Genomic DNA, 21,874 nt, shown 5'->3' with positions numbered 1-21,874 from the left:
GCCTTGTACAGGGCAGCCGCCAGCAGGAAGTTCACAATGTCCCCCGGCGCCACATCCTCTGCTCTCACTAGGACTATGGCACCACCTGCCACCTTCATGGCCACCAGGGCACCACTGGCTGCCAAGCTGGCCAGCTGGTAGGGGCCCTTACCTAGTGCTGGAGAGAGGGGGCCCAGTCATAAGCCCTGCCGCCTTGGGACTTTGCCCGCCTCCCATCTCTACCTGCCCAGCCCTGCCAGAAGCGGGAGGAGAGAGGATGCTAAAGAGCTCCTCTTGGTCACGCCCCTCACCCCAGGCCCCAGGGACCTTGATTTCCATGAAAAGGAAGGGACGGGAGCCCCAGGCTGCCAGCCCCTGATGGGAACTGACCCTCTGCACAGCACCTAAATCACTTCATAGGAAGCCTGGAAACAAGGCCACCCCTGGGGGGCATCTGGGCCCCCCAAACGTCTCTCTATGGGCCTTTCCCCCTGCCCCAGACTCTACCATTCCAGCTGCTGCGCTATTCAGAGTCGCCTCTGGGAGAAGATGCCAGACCTGGTCTCTACCCACCTGAGGTCTGAAGGGTAAAGGCCAAGAAGGCTTGGGCTCAGCATTAGTGTTTATCTATTTATTTCAAACACGTGTCACCTCTGTGTCTCTTGGGTTCCTGTGGTGGTCGGTTGTCAGTAAGCTGGACAGGGGCATGGGTTTCCTAGACCACTGCAACAGCCTCGTAACTGACGTCCCAGCCTCTGGTGTGGCCTGCCCTCCACCCTCCTAGCCACACTCCCTTCGGCAACTCCTCAGTGGCTCCCCTTTGTCCTCAGGATAGACTCCAAGAGCCCAGCTTGATTCAGGGGCCCTTCACGCCCCAACCCCGGCCGCTGCCACACTGAATTTCTCTCGCTCTTCCTTGTAAGAGCTGTGCGGTGTCCTACCTCCTGTCTCACTCGTGCTGTCCCACCCACTCAGCGCAGTCCCCCCCCCACACCCCGTCCTGTGCCTGTGGCCAACGCCTCCTCAATCTCTGGGGCCCAGCTCAAATGTCACCTTCGTGGTGAAGCTCTCCCGGCACCCTCTCCCACCGCACGAAAGCGTCCTCCCTCCCCTGTGCTCCAGCAGTCTCGGAGCATGGCTCATGCCGATCACAGCTCTTACGAGGAGGGTCTCGATCGGGGGTCCACGTCTGTCTTCCCTACCAGACAGGACACAGGCAGTGCTGTGCTGGCTTAACAATCAGCTCTCACAAAATGAACAAGCAAACAAAACCCCATTTGGTAATGTTTGCTGATTTCCGTGAATAAATACTCCCACCAGTGGTCAACTTCAAACTACCGATTGAATGTGGAGTGAAGAACACACAGTGGGCTCTAGAAAGCCAGGGGGGGCCGGCTCCAGAGCACCACTGGGACAGGTCTCATTAACTGGTGAATCCCCAGCACACGGCAAAGGCCTGGACCAAAGAGAATGTTGGTAGAAGAGCAGAGTAAGAATGGGTGGGTGGGTGGGTGGGCGGGTGCAGGATGCTAGAAACAGCTTGTCCTTTGCCAGTTACTGCCACCCAAAATGCCACAGAAGGGAGAAAACTCTGCTCAGAGCTGTCTTGCTGAAATGTCTTGCCTGGTGTCAGACAGACTCCGCCTGTGCAGGGACTGCAATCCTCCCATTGCAGATTCCTGCCTTTCAGGGGTTAAAGGTTTGGGCCACCAAGAGCCCCTTGAGGCTAGCATTTTGGTGGGACTGCAGGCACTGTGAATGATCATGATGTACCCTGGTCCAGCCCTCATCTCACGGACCCCCTAACTGGCATCCTTGTCTCTCTAGTCAGTCCTCCCACTATTTCACCCACTATACTCTCGCCAGAGGACGTTTCTCAAACCAAATCTGATAATGCAGTTATTTGAGGAAGGAGCCTTGGGCCTTTACCTGTACAGGCCTGCTCCTGGCAGGATGGTGCCTGGAAGTGGGGGGCAGAGGGGACCTCAGAAGTCAAAGGTGAGTGGCACCAAGGACTTGATGAGTATCTAATTCTGCCAACCTGGCCCCACCGCACAAAGATCAGCGCTGAAAACTACTCCTGGGCAGCCCACCAATGCCACCCAACCCCAGTGATTAAATTGACTCATGGATTCTAACACTGGTCATTAACCTCCCTGGGGTCTTTAGTCATGACCTGGTTAATGCAGAAGTTGGAGCATATCCTGGTGCCCTACAACACTGGCTAAACTTAAAGATGAATCTGACAGGCTGTGCCAGACTGTAAGTTTCACCCCAGCAAAGGAAGTGCAGTTTGCATTTGCTTTTGCCAACTCAAAACTTCAGGAAACCCAAGACAATGTCCTGTGGGCCTGATGAGCTAGATTATGAAAGCTATGGGGCAGCACGTTGGTGCAAATGGGGTTTTCACTTCCTGGTGAAGCTGCCCCACATGAGCACATCCCCGGGAAGCTAGCCTGGCCTGGGTTCTGGACCGAGGCTGCAGGAGCTGCTGGAGACAGAGTTCCGGGGCATCCCTGGGCCCTGCTCTGTCAGGGCTCTGTCTGCATGACTGCTCCTCCAGGGCCAGCAGGGCCTCAGCTTGGCTGCTGCTGTTGTGGCCCCAGGGCAGGGATGGCAGTGCCCCAGCTTTCAAGGTTCCACCTGGGGAGGATGAGCTTACCTTTGTTAAAGAAGTCACAGTCATATGCTGAAAGAGAGAGAACAGAGACTTTCTGAGAAGCCTGGAACAGATGCGCAGGGCGAAACCCCCATCCCAGCTCTCTCTCCTTCCCCAAGGGCTGGACCTGGCCTGTCTCCCAAACGCCAAGATTCACACATGGTCATTAGATCCAGATATCTTAAGGTGTAGGAAATACAATGGCTCCCTCTCTGTGCCCCTAACACAAAGCTCAAAGCCTGGCCCAGAGTAGGCATTCAGCATGTACCAAATGAATGAATGAATGAATGCTGGGACAGAAGGGTATGCTTTGTGTGACCTCAAAGGGCAAGAATTGAACCAAGGAACGGAAGCTCCAATCAGAAATGTTGTAGAAGGTCCTGGAGGAATGCAAGCACAAGATAGAAGTCGGTCTTTCAACAGCCTTGAGTAGGAAGGGACCCAGAGCCTCCAGAATCCAAGCCTTTTTCATGCCCCTGGGTGCAGTCTGCATCAGGTTTTGATAAGCTCCTCCAAGTATGTGCTCCATACGCTCCCTAGTGGCGCAGCGCAGCAACACAGCTTGTTCCCCTGGCACGTAGGCCACACGGTTCCTTAGTCCGCTGGGATAAGCTGGGGATTTTGCAGGGGGCACCTGAAGCCAGGAGCAAGACCATGAGAAGCCAGTTGACCGAGTAGATCTGGGACAAAGGCTGCGGGGGGGGGTCTCCCTCACTCACAGGCATGGTCTGAAGACAGCCACCAGCTCCACCCCATACCCCCAAAGCCCCATGATGAACACTATTCCTTTGCATTTGGCATTGCCCTCTGGAAACAGCACCAGGAATCAGTAGACTGACCCACCATGTGGCTATGGGTAAGTATGTGCTTTTCCTCACTTGTGGACTCAGAAGATTGAACTCGAAAATTAAAAGATCTCCAAATATCTGGTTTCAAGTGTGTACCAGGTTAATGGGAGGTCACCCAGAGAAGTCGTCAAGAGCCAGCTCTCTAGAGACCCACAGACCTGGACTGAAATCCCATCTCTCTCACTCATCAGCTGTGCATACTGAGGGAAGTTTCTCAACCTCTCTGAAATTTAGTGCCCTCCTCTGTAGGATGGGGACTACCACTAGCATCTGCCCCACAGACTTGTGAGGCCTGGACTGGGGTAAGGCAAGTGCTCACCTCAGGTACAAAATTTAAGGGGACCTCAAAAATCTCAGTAATCAGGATATGTAATGTTTTAATACAATTTTTTAATTGCAAAATTAATGCAAAATATCTGTGATGAACAAAATATCAAAATTTTAAAATAGACAAGATCAGTGACAGCACCTTGCTGAGCCATACTGGAGCCTGAGGCAAAAGGAAAAATCAATAATATTGAGGCTGTCATTACTTAAAATTGTGATATTTTGTTCATCAGAGATGTTTTTGCATTAGTTTTGATTTTTTTTTTTTAATATTGCCTTAAAATATTGCCTTGGGGCTTCCCTGGTGGCACAGTGGTTGAGAGTCCGCCTGCCGATGCAGGGGACATGGGTTCGTGCCCCGGTCCAGGAAGATCCTACATGCCGTGGAGCGGCTGGGCCCATGAGCCACGGCCGCTGAGCCTGCGCGTCCGGAGCCTGTGCTCCACAACGGGAGAGGCCACAACAGTGAGAGGCCCGCGTACCGAAAAAAAAAAAAAAATTGCCTTTTTTGGTACCCCCTTAAATCTTGTGCTCCAGCAACTGGCCTCACTTGCTTCACCCTAGGCCTGAGTATTAAGTGAGTTAATGCACAGAAGGCACAGGGCCTGGCACACAGTAGATTCTCAGTAAACGTGTGTTCCCTTCTCCTTCCTGAAGGATTTTTATCAGAGAAGTAGAAGGAGAAGCAGACTGCGTGAGGACCCAAGGCTTCTGTGACCGAAGAGGCTCATGGTACAATGGGCAAAGAAAAAGGAAGCCAAAGGCAGATTCTGCTCCATCTCCTTCCTGAGGTCATCCTGCCTAGAGCTCCCGTGCCAGCACCCATGTCCCCACGAAAAATGACAGCAACCTCGGCTCTAGCATAAGCACTGTGCCAAGTGCTTTACCTGCATTTTCTCATGTAAATCTCACAGCTCCCTGCAAGGAAGGTACAGTTCTCTTAACCCTCAATTACTAGTCAGAGTATAAGGAACATGCCCCAGGTCACCCTGCTTGGTGGAACTGGAGTCTGAACCCAGACAGTGTGGCCCCAGCACCTGTATGATAACCACTGCACCACAAAGTGAGGCGTCTTTGGTATGCAGATCTTTGGTATGCAGAAGATCTTTGGTATGCAGAAACAAATAATAATTAATTAATCATTTAAATTTCTACGAATTTTTTTTCATCTTTTAAATATTTACTTTTGTATCTGTTTTGTGGCATACATTTACACTACTAATAGTACATATATATGTACATGCATCTATGTGTGTGTGTGTGTGTGTATATGTATATATATATATATATATATATATATATATGCATGTTATGTGTGCTCAAAATGTTTTTACTTGATAGGAGTGTGCAACCAAAAGCATTTGCAGACCACCAGTGCTCCAGAAAAACTGCTATCTTGTGGTGCCTCCGATGGGCCCCATGAGTCTCACCTGACAAAGGGCTTTCACATTCACTATCTCGTTTGACCCTCACAATAAACCTGGTGGGACACGTCTATTCCTATTTTTCAGATGAGAAAATGGAGCCCCAGAGAGGTTGGGGGACTTGTTTGAGGTCACACAGCTTGCAAATGGCAGCTCTGGGTCTGGAACCCAGGGCTCCTGACTCCTCTGATAAAGTGGTTAAGAGCATGGGTTTGCAGCCAGACCATCTGCAATGGAGATGAGCCCTGGCTCCTCCACCAACCTGTGTGACCTTGAGCATGTTACTTAATCTCTCTCTTTCTAGCCCATTTCTCCAACTGTAAAACAGGAATAAACAGTCCTACTTCACAGGGTAGTTATAAGAATTCAATGAATGATACGCACAAGCCAGAGTGATGGGACCCCACAGGCCTGCCCACAGAAGGGGCCCCACTCTCCTCTTCGGATGACTGGTCTGGACACTCACGGCAAAGGTGCGGGGACCTCCAATCGACGGCCACCCCATGCTGGCAGCACTGGTGGGCATAGGCAGACACGCTGGCACAGAAGCACTCACAGTCACCGCCCCGGCTGCACCCACATGTGTCTGTCAGGCAGTTTGAGTAAAACCAAGTGACATCGACCTAGAAGAGGTCAGAAGTCAGATGTCAGAGGACAGACCCTGAATGTTAGCCCTTCAGCTTCTGGGCTGATGCCACTCAGCCTCAGGGAACAGCATAAACGTGAAGGGACCACAGGATGGTGCGAGCTGCCCATGTGGGGTGAGGACAGAAAGGCAGGCAGCTGAGAGGGAAACGTTAACTCCATGACCCAGGTAGACTCTGCTTTTGAGAACTAAGCTTTCTCCTTCCTCGGGCCTAGGCTATTGGATCCAAGGGCTTAGGGTGTGGCTGAGAAACAGACGTGGGGTGTGAACCCCCAGCCAGGGCCAGAGACAGCCAAAGCCCATCTGACGGCAGCCTTCGAGGTCCTGGAGGGGGCCATGCAGAGCTGAGCACCAGCTCTCCCCTGTCTCCACTGAGGGCTGATGCCACAGCATGAGGGGTCTGTGTTCACCATTCAGAAGAACTTCCTGATTGGGAGGAACAGCCAGATTGAGATAGGCTTGAAAAGGGCACAGAAGCTGTTTGACTGTGTCTGTCCCAGGGAAACAGGGCAGACTCATCTGAGCAGACCAGAGGCAAGGGAATGGCAGAGGTGAATCTTTCCTCTAGACCTGAGGTGTCTCTCCAAGGCATGGAGGGTCTGAGAGCAGAAGGGTTTCCAGGGAGGTGGGAAGGGGGCCCAGGAGTAGCCAAGCCTGGAGTCCACTCACCACAGGGTGGCAGGTCTCAAACACCTCGCTGAGCAGGATGCTGCACTCCTTTTTGGCAAAGGGTTCTCGGAGAGGATTCAGGACACATGTGTCTCGGGAGTCGAGGGTGTCTGGGCACTGAGGGGGCAAAGGCAGCGCTGTTGATCTCCCTACCCCTCAAATGCCTGTTGCCTGATGTGGTGGAGACTCTTAAGAGTGGCTCCCTTGATCCCGGCCTCCTGTGTTCATATCCTTGTATAATCCCCTGCCCTTGAATGTGGGAGGGACCAAACTGACAAGTCGACAAAAGACAGCAAAGGTGACACATGGATGTGGTTATGTGCCAGTGACTGCATGTTACTTAAGAGTGCAGAGCCCATCTGGCTGGAGTCTCTCCCTTGCTGGCTGTGAATGGCACGTGGCAGGAATGGTGGGTGGTCTCTAGGAGCTGAGGGTCGTCCTGGGCCAACAGCTCACAAAAAAACTAAAGCTCTCAGTTCTATGACTACAAGGAATGGCCGTCAACACCACATGAGTGGTCAGAGAAGCAGATCCCTCTCCAGTCAAACCTTCAGATGAGAGCCCAGCCCTGGCTGACACCTTGGCCGCAGCCTGTGATACTGTATGCAGAGAACCGAATCAAGCTGTGCCCTGACTCCCGACCCACAGAAACTGTGAGATAATACACGTGTGTGGTTGGATACTGCTAAGTCTGCAGTTATGGCGTTACACAGCCATAGAAAACTAATACAGATTTCCCTGATGTCTGCTGACCCTCCTCCCCCAGCCTACATTGTCACTAGAGCCCCCCAGGGTATGCCCAAGGGGATTATTGAGAGAGAAATGACAGTGAAGGGTGAGAGGAGGGAAGCAAGAAAGGTTAGTCACCCACTCAGCTTCTCTAAAATGGAATGGGTTAGAGCATACTTTTCTGAGGCTGTGAGAACAGCCTTGCCCCACCTCAGGAATACATTTAGCTCCAGGCCATGACTAACTGCTCCCCTGACACCAGTCTACATAGGCTTATCTCCACCTACTCCCCAACAGAGAACTAGGAACCTAAGATCACTCAGTCCAGGAAAGGCAAATATCTAACACTCATATCACCACTCTCTAATGCAGCACCCATGGCAGACATAACTAATCACTCACAGTTCTTCCAGCTGAGCCTGACACAAGTGTTGGTATTTCTCAACATAGCTGCCCAGGCAGCCTCATCTGACTGATCAGATTTGTCACATGAAGTGAAATCTATCCATTATCCCTCTCCCAGCCCCTTCACTTCACATAGGACAACAGAGAAGATGGGACTTACTCAAGGTCACCCAGCAAGTCACTGGATGATCTAACACAAGAACCCCAAATAATAAAACAAACAAAAGAAAAACAAAATAAAATAATTTTTTAAGTAAAAGAATAAGAAAAGAACCCAGATCTCCTGCTGTCAGCTCAGTGATGTTTCCCCTCATCGCTCACAGCTTGGCAGCCTCAGACATCTCCCAAACCTCAGAGACATCCCCTATCATTTCTGCCTCTGCTAATATTGTCCTCCCTCTCTCTGATACATTCCTCCATCCAAATATGGTCTATCTTTTAAGTACCACACTAGTGCCACCACCTTCAGGAAGCCTTCTCTAATTGCCCCAACGCATGCGGGTCTCTCTTGGCCCCTCCTGTGTGCCAGACCTATCGCCAGGCACCAGGGGCACAGAGATGGATAAGATGGTAATGCTTCAACAAGACTCATCTTCCCTACTAGGTGGTCATCTCTCCTAGGACAGAGACTTTGTCTCCTTCCCAGCCTCAGCCCTCCTACCAGGGCTTGGTCTGGGGTCTGATGTGTGAGATGGGATGGTGCATGTCCTCAGGCCACAGGACAGAGTCCAGGGCTGAGGATGCTGGGTCAGAAGCTGAGAGAGAGGTTGCAGGAGCAGCCTTACACCAATGTCCGTCTCCCCTGACCTGTGGCCAGTTTCTCTCAGTGTGACCAGGGTCCATTTGGGTGAGAGGAGTGAGCCAGCTTGGAGAGGTTTTACCTCAACTGTAGCCCAACTGCCACCAAACTCCTGGGGGTTAGTTAACTCTAACTTCTCTGGGGTCCTCATCTCATTGATGGTCTTTAAGTCAAAGTTCCCACAGAGTCCTGCCAGCTGGCCCTGAAAGAAGAGAGAATAGTCAGTTTCGGGCATTCCTAGGGTGAGCCACAGGCAGAGGGGTCGCCCTGAGCCTAGGAGTCTGTCGTGGGCCCAGAAGCAACTACTGGGGTCACAGTGTGCAGAGAGAGGAGTCAGAGGAGAAGGGGCCCAGAGTCGGGTGGGGCAGATAGGACAGCAGGCATGATGCTCCTGGCTCTTTGGCGAGGGTACAGCTCATGCAAGGACACCCAGTGGGTTGGCTTGGCTCTAGGAAGGAGCACAGGGCCCGTAAGGGTCACTGATCACATGACTACCTGCCACTGTGGCCCCGCCTGAATGTGCACCGTGGTTCTCTGGTCCCATAAGAGGGTGATGTGTTCCCGTGGGAAATGCACCAGCGTGAAAAACCCTGCTCGCCACGTGTGGACCTCCTGCTTCTCATCCAGGAAGCTCTCCGGACTCTAGGGGGACAGAGGTGGCCATTCCTGAGGCCAGAGTGTCCCCCAACACCTGGGTCAGCTGGGCCTGGCTACAAGTCACTGCCCGGCCCCAGGAATTCACCAATTCCTCTGCCCCCCTCATGCCCTGACATTGACCTCTGGGCTCCTGGCCGTGGCCAAGGAATTCAATCTGGGCGGCAGACTCAGTAGCTCCAAGAGAAAGTGCTGTGGTAAGGAAACCAGTCCTTAGCCCTCTTCTGCCCCCTATTAACCAGCAAATTGTCCATACAACCTTCACCCGCACCAGGCCTTACGGGATTTCCTGAGTCGTCATCGAAGATGATGAGTGAGTTCCCAACGTTGATGGAAATAAATTTCCTGCAGATGATGCCAGAGCTGTAGCAGTTTACGTTTTCTACAATCACAGAGAAGCTGAAATCTGATGTGCTCTGAGGAGAAATAAGTTGGTGCAATAAACCAGGGAGAGAAGAGATTCTGATGAGAGGCATGGGGTAGAGGGACACAGACTGAAATAGTTTTCAACCCACTTCTACTTCATGTGAGCTGTGACTCTGGGCAGCTTACTTCAGTTCTCTGAAGCTCAGTTTTGTTTTGGGTGCCTGGTGCAGTGTTTAGCATGTAGGGATTCTCCAAAAAGTGTCTGATGAATGAATGAATGAAAATATAATAGGGATGACTGGTGTTGACAGGGGAAGGGGCACCATCTTACACACACTGACGATGGTAATGTAAGCCTTTTTGGAGGGCAATTTGCAGGCACTGGTCAACATTTCTAAACATATAACTTTTATAGCAATTCTACTTCTAAGCATCTAGAGACACATCCACACAAGTATTCACTGAGCATTTAAATATTGACAACAACCGAAATGTCCATCAATGGCGAATTACAAAACAAACTGGAGTACGTCTTTTCTGTGGAATTCTATAAAAAGAAGAAGAAAAATTTGCTGACTATATGAGATAATGTCCAAAATATACTATTAAGTGATAAAACCAAATTGCAGGAGTCTATTCATAGAAATTAAAACGTGTGCGTGTGTGTGTGTGTGTGTGTGTGTGTGTCTGTCTGTCTGCCTGTCTGTCTTATGGAAAATGATCTTGCAGGATTCACACCTAGCTGTTATGAGTGCTTATTCAGCAGGGAGTAGGAACAGAAGAGATGTGAAAAGGAATATTTGTTTTTAATACATGCTTCTATATTGTTTTAAATGTTAGTGAAGAGCATGCAAAACCTTTGAAATTTAAAAAATAAAACAAGGTCTATAATCTTTGTCTTGTGGAGTTATTGAAATTATGTGAAAGACCCCAGCACAGTGCCTGCCCCATAGATAGGACTTATTCCATAAAAGGTTTGTCATTATTATTATTATTACTGTTACTTTTACTATCATATAATGAGATGGACAGGCCCTTAGCAAAACCAAGGTCCCTGAATCTCCCACCCGCCCTGTTGGTACCCTTTTCTCCTTCTGGAGGGGATCCTGCCTGCACACCAACTCTCCAGTCAGATTTCTTGGTTTCAACCTTACCCCAATTCTGTCCCTGACTAGTTGTGTGGTCTCGGGTGAGATACCAACTTCCTTAAGCCCAAGTTACTCCACCTATAACATGGGCTCAATAAACTCTGTCTTGCTCTAAGAGTTAAGTGAAATAATGCTTTAAAATGGCTTGGTAGACCACCAGGGATATAATAAAAGCCCAGAAAGCATTTGCTTTTACTATTACAGACAGAAAAACCACTGGCACCCAAGGGGGCAAGGTTATAATGGTGACAGGCAGACTGGTGGGCTCTGTCCAGCCCCAATCTTTTTTTTTTTTTTACATCTTTATTGGGGTATAATTGCTTTACAATGGTGTGTTAGTTTCTGCTTTATAACAAAGTGAATCAGTTATACATATACATATGTTCCCATATCTCTTCCCTCTTGCGTCTCCCTCCCTCCCCCCCTCCCTATCCCAGGTGGTCACAAAGCACCGAGCTGATTTCCCTGTGCTATGCGGCTGCTTCCCACTAGCTATCTACCTTACATTTGGTAGTGTATGTATGTCCATGCCACTCTCTCACTTTGTCACAGCTCACCCTTCCCCCTCCCCATATCCTCAAGTCCATTCTCTAGTAGGTCTGTGTCTTTATTCCTGTCTTACCCCTAGGTTCTTCATGACATTTTTTTTTCTTAGATTCCATATATATGTGTTAGCATATGGTATTTGTCTTTCTCTTTCTGACTTACTTCACTCTGTATGACAGACTCTAGGTCTATCCACCTCATTACAGATTGAGCTATTACAGATAGCTCAATTTCGTTTCTTTTTATGGCTGAGTAATATTCCATTGTATATATGTGCCTCATCTTCTTTATCCATTCATCCAATGATGGACACTTAGGTTGTTTCCATCTCCGCAGCCCCAATCTTGCTCCTTAGCACTTCCTTGAGTGTCTAAATTGCCACACACCAGGGCTTAGATCCTCCCACCCACCTAATTATGTACCAGCTGCTCTGGGTCCCTGTAGAGCCAGCTGGTATACACCCAGGCACTAACCTTAACCAGGTGCACTTTGCAAGCTCCCACGAAGTCAAATGGGAGCCCATCAAACGTGCGGTAATGCCGGTCGCCATAGGCGGTGCAGGTGGAGGCACAAGGGTGGAGGGTGCACTGGAACGAGCCGTGCTGGCACACACTGAAATACACATGCCCAGACCCCTGACAGGGCATGCCCTGCCCCCACCCTGAATATCCAAGATGGGGCCACTGCCCATCGAGCGCCCACTGTGTGCCCCTGGGCCAGAGGTCAACAAACATCATTGACCTCCAACAGATGCCCAAAGGGTGGCAGGGTGGGTCCCCATTTTATGTAGGACACACTGGGGCTCAGAGAGCTTAAGCCAACAAATAACAGAGCCAAGACTGAATCCAGATCTATTTGACTCCAACGTCCACACTCTCTTTACCACTCCAATCGTTCATTCATTCACTCATTCATTCAACAAGTCATAAGCATCTACCATATCCCAGGCATTATTCTAGGAGTTTCAGATACATCAGTGAACAAAACAGCAAAAAACCTCTGCCCTTGTGAAGCTTACATTCTAGAGTAGGGAGCTACACACTAAATAAGTAAGCATGAGTAGGTAATAGAGTGGGTAAGAAGGTGATGAGTGCTATGGGGGGAAAGAAGTAAGATAAAGGGGATTGGGGGCTTCCCTGGTGGCGCAACGGTTGACAGTCCGCCTGCCGATACAGGGGACACGGGTTCGTGCCCCGGTCCGGGAAGATCCCACATGCCGCGGAGCGGCTGGGCCCGTGAGCCATGGCCGCTGAGCCTGCGCATCCGGAGCCTGTGCTCCGCAACGGGAGAGCCCACAACAGTGAGAGGCCCGCATACCGCAAAAAAAAAAAAAAAGAGAGGGAGGAGGAAAATCAAGAGGGTGGGGAATCCCAGAGTCACATGAGGAAAGGTATGACGGTAGAGAATGATAACAAATGACTGACTGTGTCAAATGCTGCTAATAGGTCTAGGAAGATGTGGACCAAGTAATAAGCACTGGATATAACACCATGGAGATTATCGGTGACCTTGGTAGGGATAGTTTTCGTGGAATGGAAGGGAGAATGGGAGAAGAGGAATTGAAAGCAGCAAATGCAGACAACTATTTTGAGAAGTTCTGCAATAAAAAGGGAGCAGAGAGATGGAGCACACACTCATTAATGCGAGATGAATCCTGAAGTCTAGGAGACCTTCCTCAGCCTACAAGAGACGTAAGGGTTCAGGGGAGCTGAGTGGCTGGAAGGGGCTCATACAGAACACACCCATCTCCGAAACACCAGACCAGGAATCAATACACCAAGCCTGGCCTGAAGTTACTTTACACAGGGTCTTGTGCCCACAGCCCAACCCCTTGAACAGTCACTGGAATGTGATGTGGGGCTAAGAAGGAATAGGTTCCAATGGGTGGGGACCCCCACTGGTATGAGCTGGCCAGACCTCTTTGAGGGGTCCTCATCCTGTTTCCTTCCCCTCTTCATCCTAGCTCCACTAGTCTAGCTGATGTGCTTTGGCCATTTTCCAGAGAGTTATAGGAGCCAGGGCTCAGGGGTCCCTGATGTGTCCCCTGACGCCCTGGGGCAGTGGCGGGGCCACCTTGGTCCTGCAGACACATCAGGGCTGGAGGAGCACTTGGACTCTCAGAGCCCTGGAAAGCCCAGGTCGGGCCCTCTGCAGGGGCGCAAGGGCACAGGGGGAATGTCAGGGAGGCTCCACATGCCTCTGTGTGCCAGGAAGACAGAGGACATCTGGCAAAGGAGGCCACAACAGAAGTCGCCCAGCCTGGAAGGCATGGGATGTAAGGTCTCATTAGCTGTTGGGGTAGTTATAAGGCCTTTGCGGCGGGGAGTGGGGGGGGGTCATTGGGGAACGTCAAGATTTAGGTGGTTACAAGGTGGGAGAGATGCTCAGCTCTCCCAGAAGCAGAGGACAGGTGGAGAGTGGGAAAAGAAGTTACTTAAAAAAAGAATCACCATAGACACTTCCAGGAGCCAAGCGTTTGGAAAGTGAATTAACATGAGTTAGGCACAGCAGCAGTGGAAGCCTGGGAGGATATTTAGGAGGTTGAGTCTCTACCCACTTCCATTCCCTGCTGCTTGACCCAGGGCAGGCTCTACAGAACTGGCCCCAAGCCTGTTTTCAAAGAATTCAATCCAGGTACACACACTCTCACGTATGTATACTTATATTAACAGATATACAGTGTGCAAATATATTCACATATAAACTTACTCTCACATATAAGCATTACATATTCATAGGAAATCACAAATGTACATTTTACATATTGTTCACTTACATGTAAATATGCACACCCAGTGCATGCACATATGCACACACTTTGCACATACATGTCCCCACATACTAAATGGATGGAGATGCACACAAATGTATATAAATATAGCTGTATACATACACAAATTCATAACTGTATGTATTCACTAACATATTCAGGATTATGAATGCCCATCTTTTCATATATATGCATGTGCATATACATTCACATATGCAGCCTATGCATTTTGGACACGTGCCCACACTTGCACATCCATATATGTATGCAAACACATCCTCATGATTACAAATACACATCTACACACATTCATATACATGTTTGATCAAACTCACATTCGTGTAAGTACTCACAAAAACACTCCCCAAAATTCTTTCTATGTGTACACTTGTATATATACACAAACCCCTACCTAGCACAGAAACACACAACATGAATATGAACATGGTTGAGGGGGGATGCTAGATTGTACTCATGATCATGCATCTCATATCCATCCTCACCCCCAGCAAAAAGCAGAGCCTGGATGGGGCCCTCACTTACCAGGAATGGCAGGGAGACATGACCTGGTCCCCAGGGAAGTACTCCTTCCCCTTCCAAGTGCATGGGCACTCCTCTGGCAGGAAACAGGCATCCCCGTGTCTGAGCAGGCTAAAAGGACACAGCAAGCAGGTGGTCAGGAGAGCACCCTTCTCATCTCTGTCACCTGTGGAGGACCCTGTATCCACACGGATGCCCCGGAGTGGCTCTCAGCATTTACCCTGGAAGAGAGTGACCATGTACCCACCACCATCCTGCTGCTGCCCAATGGGGTTCAGAGGTACCTCGGTAAGTGGAAAAACCATAGACAGACTTGGCCCAGCTCAGAAGTCTCTGCCATACATCAGGAAGCAAGGCTCAGCTCTACCAGCCGCATGCTGCCCCCCACCCACAAGCCAGGCTGGATGCCAGTTGTCCTGTAGGCACTAGATGTATACTAATGAACAGACCATGGACATGGGCATTGACCCTCCCTACCCAGGTGGCTCATAGAGTAACTAGTAGATTGCACTGAAAAGAAATGTTCAAGGGAATTTTTCAGGAAGATGGAAACTCAGATTCACATGGAATGAAGAGCTCCAAAAGTAGAAAAGATGTTGGTAAATATTTTTTTAATTATTTTTAATTTCTTTAAGAGATAACTGAGCATTTAGAACAAGATTAATGTCAATGAATTGTGGGGTTTGTAACACAAGTAGAAGTAAAATGTATGACAATAATAGTACAAAGGACAAGAAGGAAGTAAATGAAAGCAGACTGTTACAAGTATTCTACCTAAAGTGGTGAAACATTAATTCATGGTAGACTGTGATAAATGAAAGATACATATTGTAATCTCTAGAGAACCACAAAAATAAAAAATACCAGGATATATACTTGAAATGAAATAAAGGAGAAAAAAATAGAATACTAAAAAATACTGAACCCAAAAGAAGAAACAAAAGAAGAAAAAACAAAGAAAGACAGGACAAACAGATAACAAATAACAAGATGGTAGTATTAAACTCAGTCCAATTACATTAAAGGCAAATGCATAAACCCTCTAATTACAAGGGAGAAACTGTAACACCGGTGAAAAAGGCAAGACCCAACTATATTTTGTTTACAAAAGACACAGTTGAAATACAAAGGCACAGATAAGCTAAAAGTAAAATGATGGGGAAAGATATCATGCAAACACTAGTCACAAGACAGAGTGGCTGTATTAACATTAGACAAAGTAGACTTCAAGATAAGTAGCATTAACAGCAATAACGAGGGCTATTTCATAATAACAAAAGAGTCAATTTATCAAGAGAACATAAGAACATAAATGGGCATGCACCAAGTATGAGAGCTTCAAAAACAGAAGCAAAAACTCATAGAACTAAAAGGAGAAAAGAGACAAAAGCACAATTATAGTTGGAGATTTCAACATTCTTCTCCATTACTGATAGACTAGGCGAAAAGTCATCATAGATGTGCCTATAAATTTGACAACTTAGATGGAATGAAAGACAAAAACACCAAATATCTATAAATAAATTCAATGACAAATGTGCAAAACTTTAGGTGAAAACTATGAAACACTGCTGAGAGAAATTAAAGAAGGCCCAAGTAAATGGAGCAATAATGACGTATTTGCAGATCGGAGGACTCACTAGTATGAAGATGTCAGTTCTCCCAAAGTGACCTATAGATTCAGCACAATCCCAATCAAAATCCCAGAGGCTGTTTTGTGGAAATTGACACGCTGGTCCTAAATTTACATGGAAATTCAAAGACCTAGAAGTGACCAAAAAAACTTTGAAAAGGAACAAAGTCGGAGCACTATCAATTTCTGATTTCAGGACTTACTATAAACCTTCAAAAATCAAGACAGTGTGATATTGGCCTAAAGAGAGACAGATACATCAATGGAACAGAATAAAGAGTCCTAGGAATAAAGACACAGAGGTAGAGAATGGACTTGAGGACACGGAGAGGGGGAAGGGTAAGCTGGGACGAAGTGAGAGAGTGGCATGGACTTTGGCATACAAGTGAGAGTTTGGCATACACTACCAAACGTAAAATAGATAGCTAGTGGGAAGCAGCCGCATAGCACAGAGAGGTCAGCTAGGTGCTTTGTGACCACCTAGAGGGGTGGGATAGGGAGGGTGGGAGGGAGACGCAAGAGGAAGGAGATATGGGGATATATGTATATGTATAACTGATTCACTTTGTTATAAAGCAGAAACTAACACACCATTGTAAAGCAATTATACTCCAATAAAGATGTTAAAAAAACAAAAAGAATAAAGAGTCCTGAAATAGACCGACATTTATACAGTCAATTGATTTTCTTTTAAGGTGCCAAAACAATTCAATAGGGAAAGTAAAGTCTTTTTTTAAATGCGGCTAGAACCACTGGATACCCATTAGAAAAAATAAAATGAAACAACTCCATTTTACAGCATATACAAAATACAATAATTTTAGATAGATTATAGATCCAAATGTAAAAGCAAAATTTATAAAGCTCCTAGAGGAAAACATAGACGAATATCTTTGGAACTGTGGCAAAGACTTCTTAGGACACAGAGAGCACTAATCATAAAGAAAAAAGTGATAAGGTAAACATTACCAATATTTTAAACTTCTGCTCATCAGAAGTTTTCATACATATTAAGACACTGTAAGTAAATGGATAGGCAAACCACAGACTGGGAGAAAATATTTGCAATACAGATGTCTGACAAGGGACTTGCATCCAGAATCTATAACTTCTGCAACTCAATTTTTTTTTACAAGCAAAGTTATTTACTTATTTATTTAGGCTGCACCGGGTCTTAGTTGTGGCACGTGGGATCTTTAGTTGCAGCATGTGGACTTCTTAGTTGCAGCATACATGCGGGATCTAGTTCCCCAACCAGGGATCAAACCTGGGCCCCCTGCATTGGAAGTGTGGAGTCTTAACCACTGGACCTCCAGGGAAGTCCCTACAACTCAATTTTTTAAAAATCAGCTAAATAAAAAGTAGGCAAAAGACTTGGACACTTTACAAAGGAAGATATACAAATGGCCAAACAACATATGAAAAAGTACTCATCATTAGTCATTAGGGAAATACAAATTAAAACCATAATGTTATTCGGCTATGTTCTCACTAAAATAACAAAAATGAGAAAGACTGAAAACATCAAATGTTAGTGAGGATATGGTGCAGCCAGAACTCTCACGCAATGAGAAGGCGAAGTCGTACAAATGTTTTAGAAAGTAATTTGGCAATTTCTTATGTGGTTAAACATACATCTACCCTAGGACTCAATTCCATGCTGAAGTGTTCATCCAAGAGAAAGCAGCCTTATTTAAAATAGCCCAAACTGTAAATAACCCAAATATGCATCAACATTTGAGTGGATAAATTAACTATTGTATATTCATACAATGGAATACTACTGAGCAATAAAAAGAAACAAACTGCTGGAAAATGCAACGACGTGGATCAACCTCAAAGACATATGCTGGAGAAGAAGCCAGACATCAAAGGGTAGATACTGCATGATTCTACTTTCATGAAGTTCTAGAACAGGCAGAGACTATCTATGCCAAAATAAAGAACTATGGTGGAGGAATGGGGGAGGCACTAACTAGGAAAAAGCATAGGGCTCGAAGGAATTTTTTGAGGGGAAAGAAGTGTTCTCTATCTTGATGGAGGTGTGGGTTACAAGAGGGTATACATTTATCAAAGCTTAGCAAACTGTATACTCATAATCTGTCTTTTACTATATATAAATTATGCCTCACTTTTAAAAAATTAAAAGGAAATAGAGTGAGACATGAAACATTGATTGGAAGCTCCATATTTAAGCAGGGGGGCATCATTTTTGTTGTGGAACTCCCAAAATGTCAGTTTCTAGAGTTTTTTTTCTCTTGGTCCAGCCAATTTGCAGGAGAAGAATCATCTTTCATTTCTGGCCTGGGAGAAACTTTGATTTCTTTGATGCCACCATCCTGGGAACCAAGCTGGGGAGGAAGGCTGGGTCCCAGCAGGCTTTCAGTCAATCTCCCTATTTTCACTCTACATCTCATCCCTGCCTGTATCCCTGAGATCAAAGCCTCTGACTTGACATTTCTAGAAACTCTTACCACCTTTCTCTGCTGGATGGGGTTAGGGAATCCGGGAGTTTAACTGCTCCTTACCCAGACTTGCACCTCATCCTCCTGTCTTGCTCCCACCACCCCTCTTTCTGAGATGCCTGGAGCCTCCTGTTCCTCAAGCCGTCAACACCATGTAGGCTGTTTCTCCTTGGCCTTCCTTCTCTACAAGCATCAGCTGTCATCCTCTGCTCTGCAAGGTCAGTTTCTACATAGCCACCCTTGTTCCTTCTTCAAAAACTATTGACCCATCTCATGCCACTGTCATCCCATCCCTGCTCCCTTTGTCCCTGGTGATTTATACTTTTTTTTTACTCCATTACCAACATCTCATCGCGATTGTCAGAGGAAGCAGGAAAATCATAAAAAAGCATGTGCTTAATCCACAGTGCTCTACCTGAAGCCGCTTAACCTTTCTAAGGTTAAGCCTCCGGTTTTTCATGTGTGAAACGGGGATAACGACGCTTTCTTCCCAAGGTCATTACGAGAATTTAATTATAGACCTGGGCACACTGCCTAGCACTTAGTAGATACACAATAAATATTGGTTTCTTACCCTTCCTTTCTCCATAATTGCATCAGACACCAGTGATGGGCTGGCTCACCGCCTTCCATCTTCACACCCAGGCCCTTCCCTGGCGCCCCCATCCACCCGGGGAGGGGACCTTTCCTGCCGCCTAACATCCACTGCTCCCTCCTGGCCTTTTGCAGACCTGCCTGCATCCCTAGCATCTTCTGTGTGCCCATCACAGACAGGAGCATGCAGAGAGAAGCTCTGGCCTCTGTCTTCAAGGTGCCCTCAATTTGTGGAGCACCCTCTCCTTAACTGTTAAGGGACACTCTTGTTCCAGACCCCCCCTCAGGGAGCATTTGCACATGCATGGGATCCAGGTGAAGGAAGACAATGCCATCACTCACATAGAGTGCTTATTCTGTGCCATTTTACAGGTGAGGAAACTGAGCCTCAGGGAAGTTAACTGACTCACCCAGTAAGTGGCGTAATCAGAACTCAAGCCTGACTCCAGAGTTCGTGCTCCTAACCACTGTGCTACACTACTTAGTGGCTCCAGAGCCCTTGGCTCAGCACCAACATGCAAAGGAACTTGGAGCAGCACAGACAGCCCCAGATCCCTGCAGTGGTCCAGGAGGATTACACACACCCAGAGATTCTAAGAAACACCATGGGGAGGGGCACAGGGACCGGAGGCCCAGAGGGCCCCAGGCAGGGGTTGTTAGGTATCACTGGGAGCCCTATCCCAGCTCCCAAGTGAATGTTCCACTATGGCGGGAAATGCCTGTCCTTCCTTTAAAAGCTGAGACTGTAACAATTTCCCTTTGAAGAGCCCCTATGGAGTGTGTATAAGCTCCTCATAGGGCATTTGATACAGCACGTGAGCCACTAGGTCAAATACCCCAAGAGGTGATGGGGGTTCAACACTAAGAAGGGGAAGAGGACAAGTGTCTCTGGAGCACTTACTGTGGCCGGCTCCTTGCAGCCGCTGTCTTCTTTAAATCTCACAAGAATCCTGCACCGTAGGTGTTACTGTCCTCAATTCACAGGTGAGCAAACTCAGGCTCATAAACATTAAGTGACCTGTCCGACATCACACAGCTAGTGACAAACATTAAGTCCTCTGGACTGTGGATGCTCTTGGCACAGCGCCAGGACCTGGATTGAACTTTGGGAGGCCAGAAGCAAAGGAAGGGGATTCAGGTACTGTCCTGCTCAGACTGGTCTTGCAAACAGCCAGCCAGGCCTCACAGACAAGAAAACTGTGGCCCAAGTGGTCATGTAACTTGTCAAAAGTCACCGAGCCCTTAGAAATCTTCACATCCTATCCTACCCTTTGGAGCCTGGGGATTGAAAAGGGAGCCCCACTCTGGCTTCGGGATCTTCTGAGTTAAACTAATCCCTAATGTTGGACATTGCTTTAGAACCTTGCTACTCAAAGTGTGGCTCCTAGATCAGCAGCATCAGCAACCCCTGGGAGCTTGTTAGAAATGCTGAGTCTTGGGCCTAGGGTCCTGTGCGAGTTCTCCAAACCTCACAGGGGTCCCTTGTGGATGCCGTTGCCTGGGAAAGGGCAGGCTCATAAACCACATCATGACCTCTGTGTAGGGGACCAGACCCCAGGCCTCACAGAGCCAGCATGCTCTGGCCAAAGGGCAGGGTTTGCAGTAAGCAGAGTTGGGTCTGAGTCATGGATCTCTGGGCAGACCACCTCCCTGCACCCCACCCTTGGCCTCAGTGTCTTCATCTGCAAAATGGGAATAATGATCCTCCCCTCCTTTCTCCCAAGGATGCTCTGAGATTGAAGAAGATCACCATATCAAGGTGTTTTATAAACAGCAAAACTCCAACTGACTATTCCCTCCCTTTCCCACCCTAGAAGCTCTGACCCCCTTTCTCACATCCTTTGGCTGCCAGGCCTGGGCTGGGACTCCCAGTTTAGCCCTGTTCTCCGCACAGGCTGAGGACACAGCCCAGTGCTGCCAAGTCATGGGACGAGGTGCCCAACTGTCTTCTCAGCCTAGACCTGAAGCAAGACCAGCATCAGGAACGAGAACTGGCAGAGTGGGGCGCTGGGCCCCTGCAGCCACCTCGGCATGCAGAGCATCAATGAGGCGACCTACAAAACTCAGCTCACGCAGATCACCCAGCTGTGATGGCAGCATCTCGGGCACCCAGGAGGGAGACTACCTCCACAGGGTGGGGCCTTTCTTTTTCAAGCAGTACAGGGGCCTGAGCCCTCCACCTGGTCAGAATTTTGCAGGGATGAAGGTTGAGAGCTAAACACGGGTTTCCTCTCTCAGTCTTCAGCCCATGAGGCCTCTACGGTATGCCCGGCACCCACCCAGTGGTTGGCACCTCATTGAATCCTCCAACAATCTCTTCAGGTGGTAGGAGTTATTATTATTCCCATTTTACAGATGAAAAGCTGAGCCTCAAAGGAGCTAGGCCCCTTCCTTGTCCAAGGCCACATGCTGGTGAGAAGCAGAGGCAGGTGGACCCCCTCCGGCTTCGGTCCCCACCCTCCTGCTCTTTCTCAGATTCTCACTAGTCACTACACCGTCACTGGCCAGCTGTGGGCTGATGCCTCCCTGCAAGGCTGTGTGAGGTTTTCCCTGCCCCTCACTCCACATTATGGTCCCTGGTTCTGCCAGCCTTCGGGAGTGGTAACCCATGGCAACACAGATACACACCCTTGGGGACAGGCGCATCCTGAGAGGCAGGGGCCGGGCTGGCAC

The 21,874-nt window shown here is 48.2% G+C and overlaps 1 protein-coding gene across 1 annotated transcript in view; it reads right to left on the bottom strand.

The window, feature by feature from the left end:
• The window catches only part of OTOG (otogelin), a 93,270-nt gene that overhangs the window by 32,034 nt on the left and 39,362 nt on the right, over window positions 1-21,874 (bottom strand). Inside the window, exons 23-32 of the mRNA XM_007458796.1 lie at window positions 21,830-21,866; window positions 14,513-14,620; window positions 11,673-11,811; window positions 9,421-9,555; window positions 8,981-9,127; window positions 8,568-8,687; window positions 6,553-6,669; window positions 5,704-5,860; window positions 2,642-2,668; window positions 3-157 (exon numbers count right to left, since the gene is read on the bottom strand). Coding sequence (XP_007458858.1) covers window positions 3-157; window positions 2,642-2,668; window positions 5,704-5,860; window positions 6,553-6,669; window positions 8,568-8,687; window positions 8,981-9,127; window positions 9,421-9,555; window positions 11,673-11,811; window positions 14,513-14,620; window positions 21,830-21,866 — 1,142 coding nt within the window. The remainder of the gene's footprint in view (window positions 1-2; window positions 158-2,641; window positions 2,669-5,703; window positions 5,861-6,552; window positions 6,670-8,567; window positions 8,688-8,980; window positions 9,128-9,420; window positions 9,556-11,672; window positions 11,812-14,512; window positions 14,621-21,829; window positions 21,867-21,874) is intronic.

This window comes from Lipotes vexillifer, unplaced genomic scaffold (assembly GCF_000442215.2).
Source record: "Lipotes vexillifer unplaced genomic scaffold, Lipotes_vexillifer_v1.1 scaffold892, whole genome shotgun sequence".
NCBI classification, from domain to species: Eukaryota; Metazoa; Chordata; class Mammalia; order Artiodactyla; family Lipotidae; genus Lipotes; species Lipotes vexillifer.
This window is presented reverse-complemented; position numbering and strand designations above follow the sequence as displayed.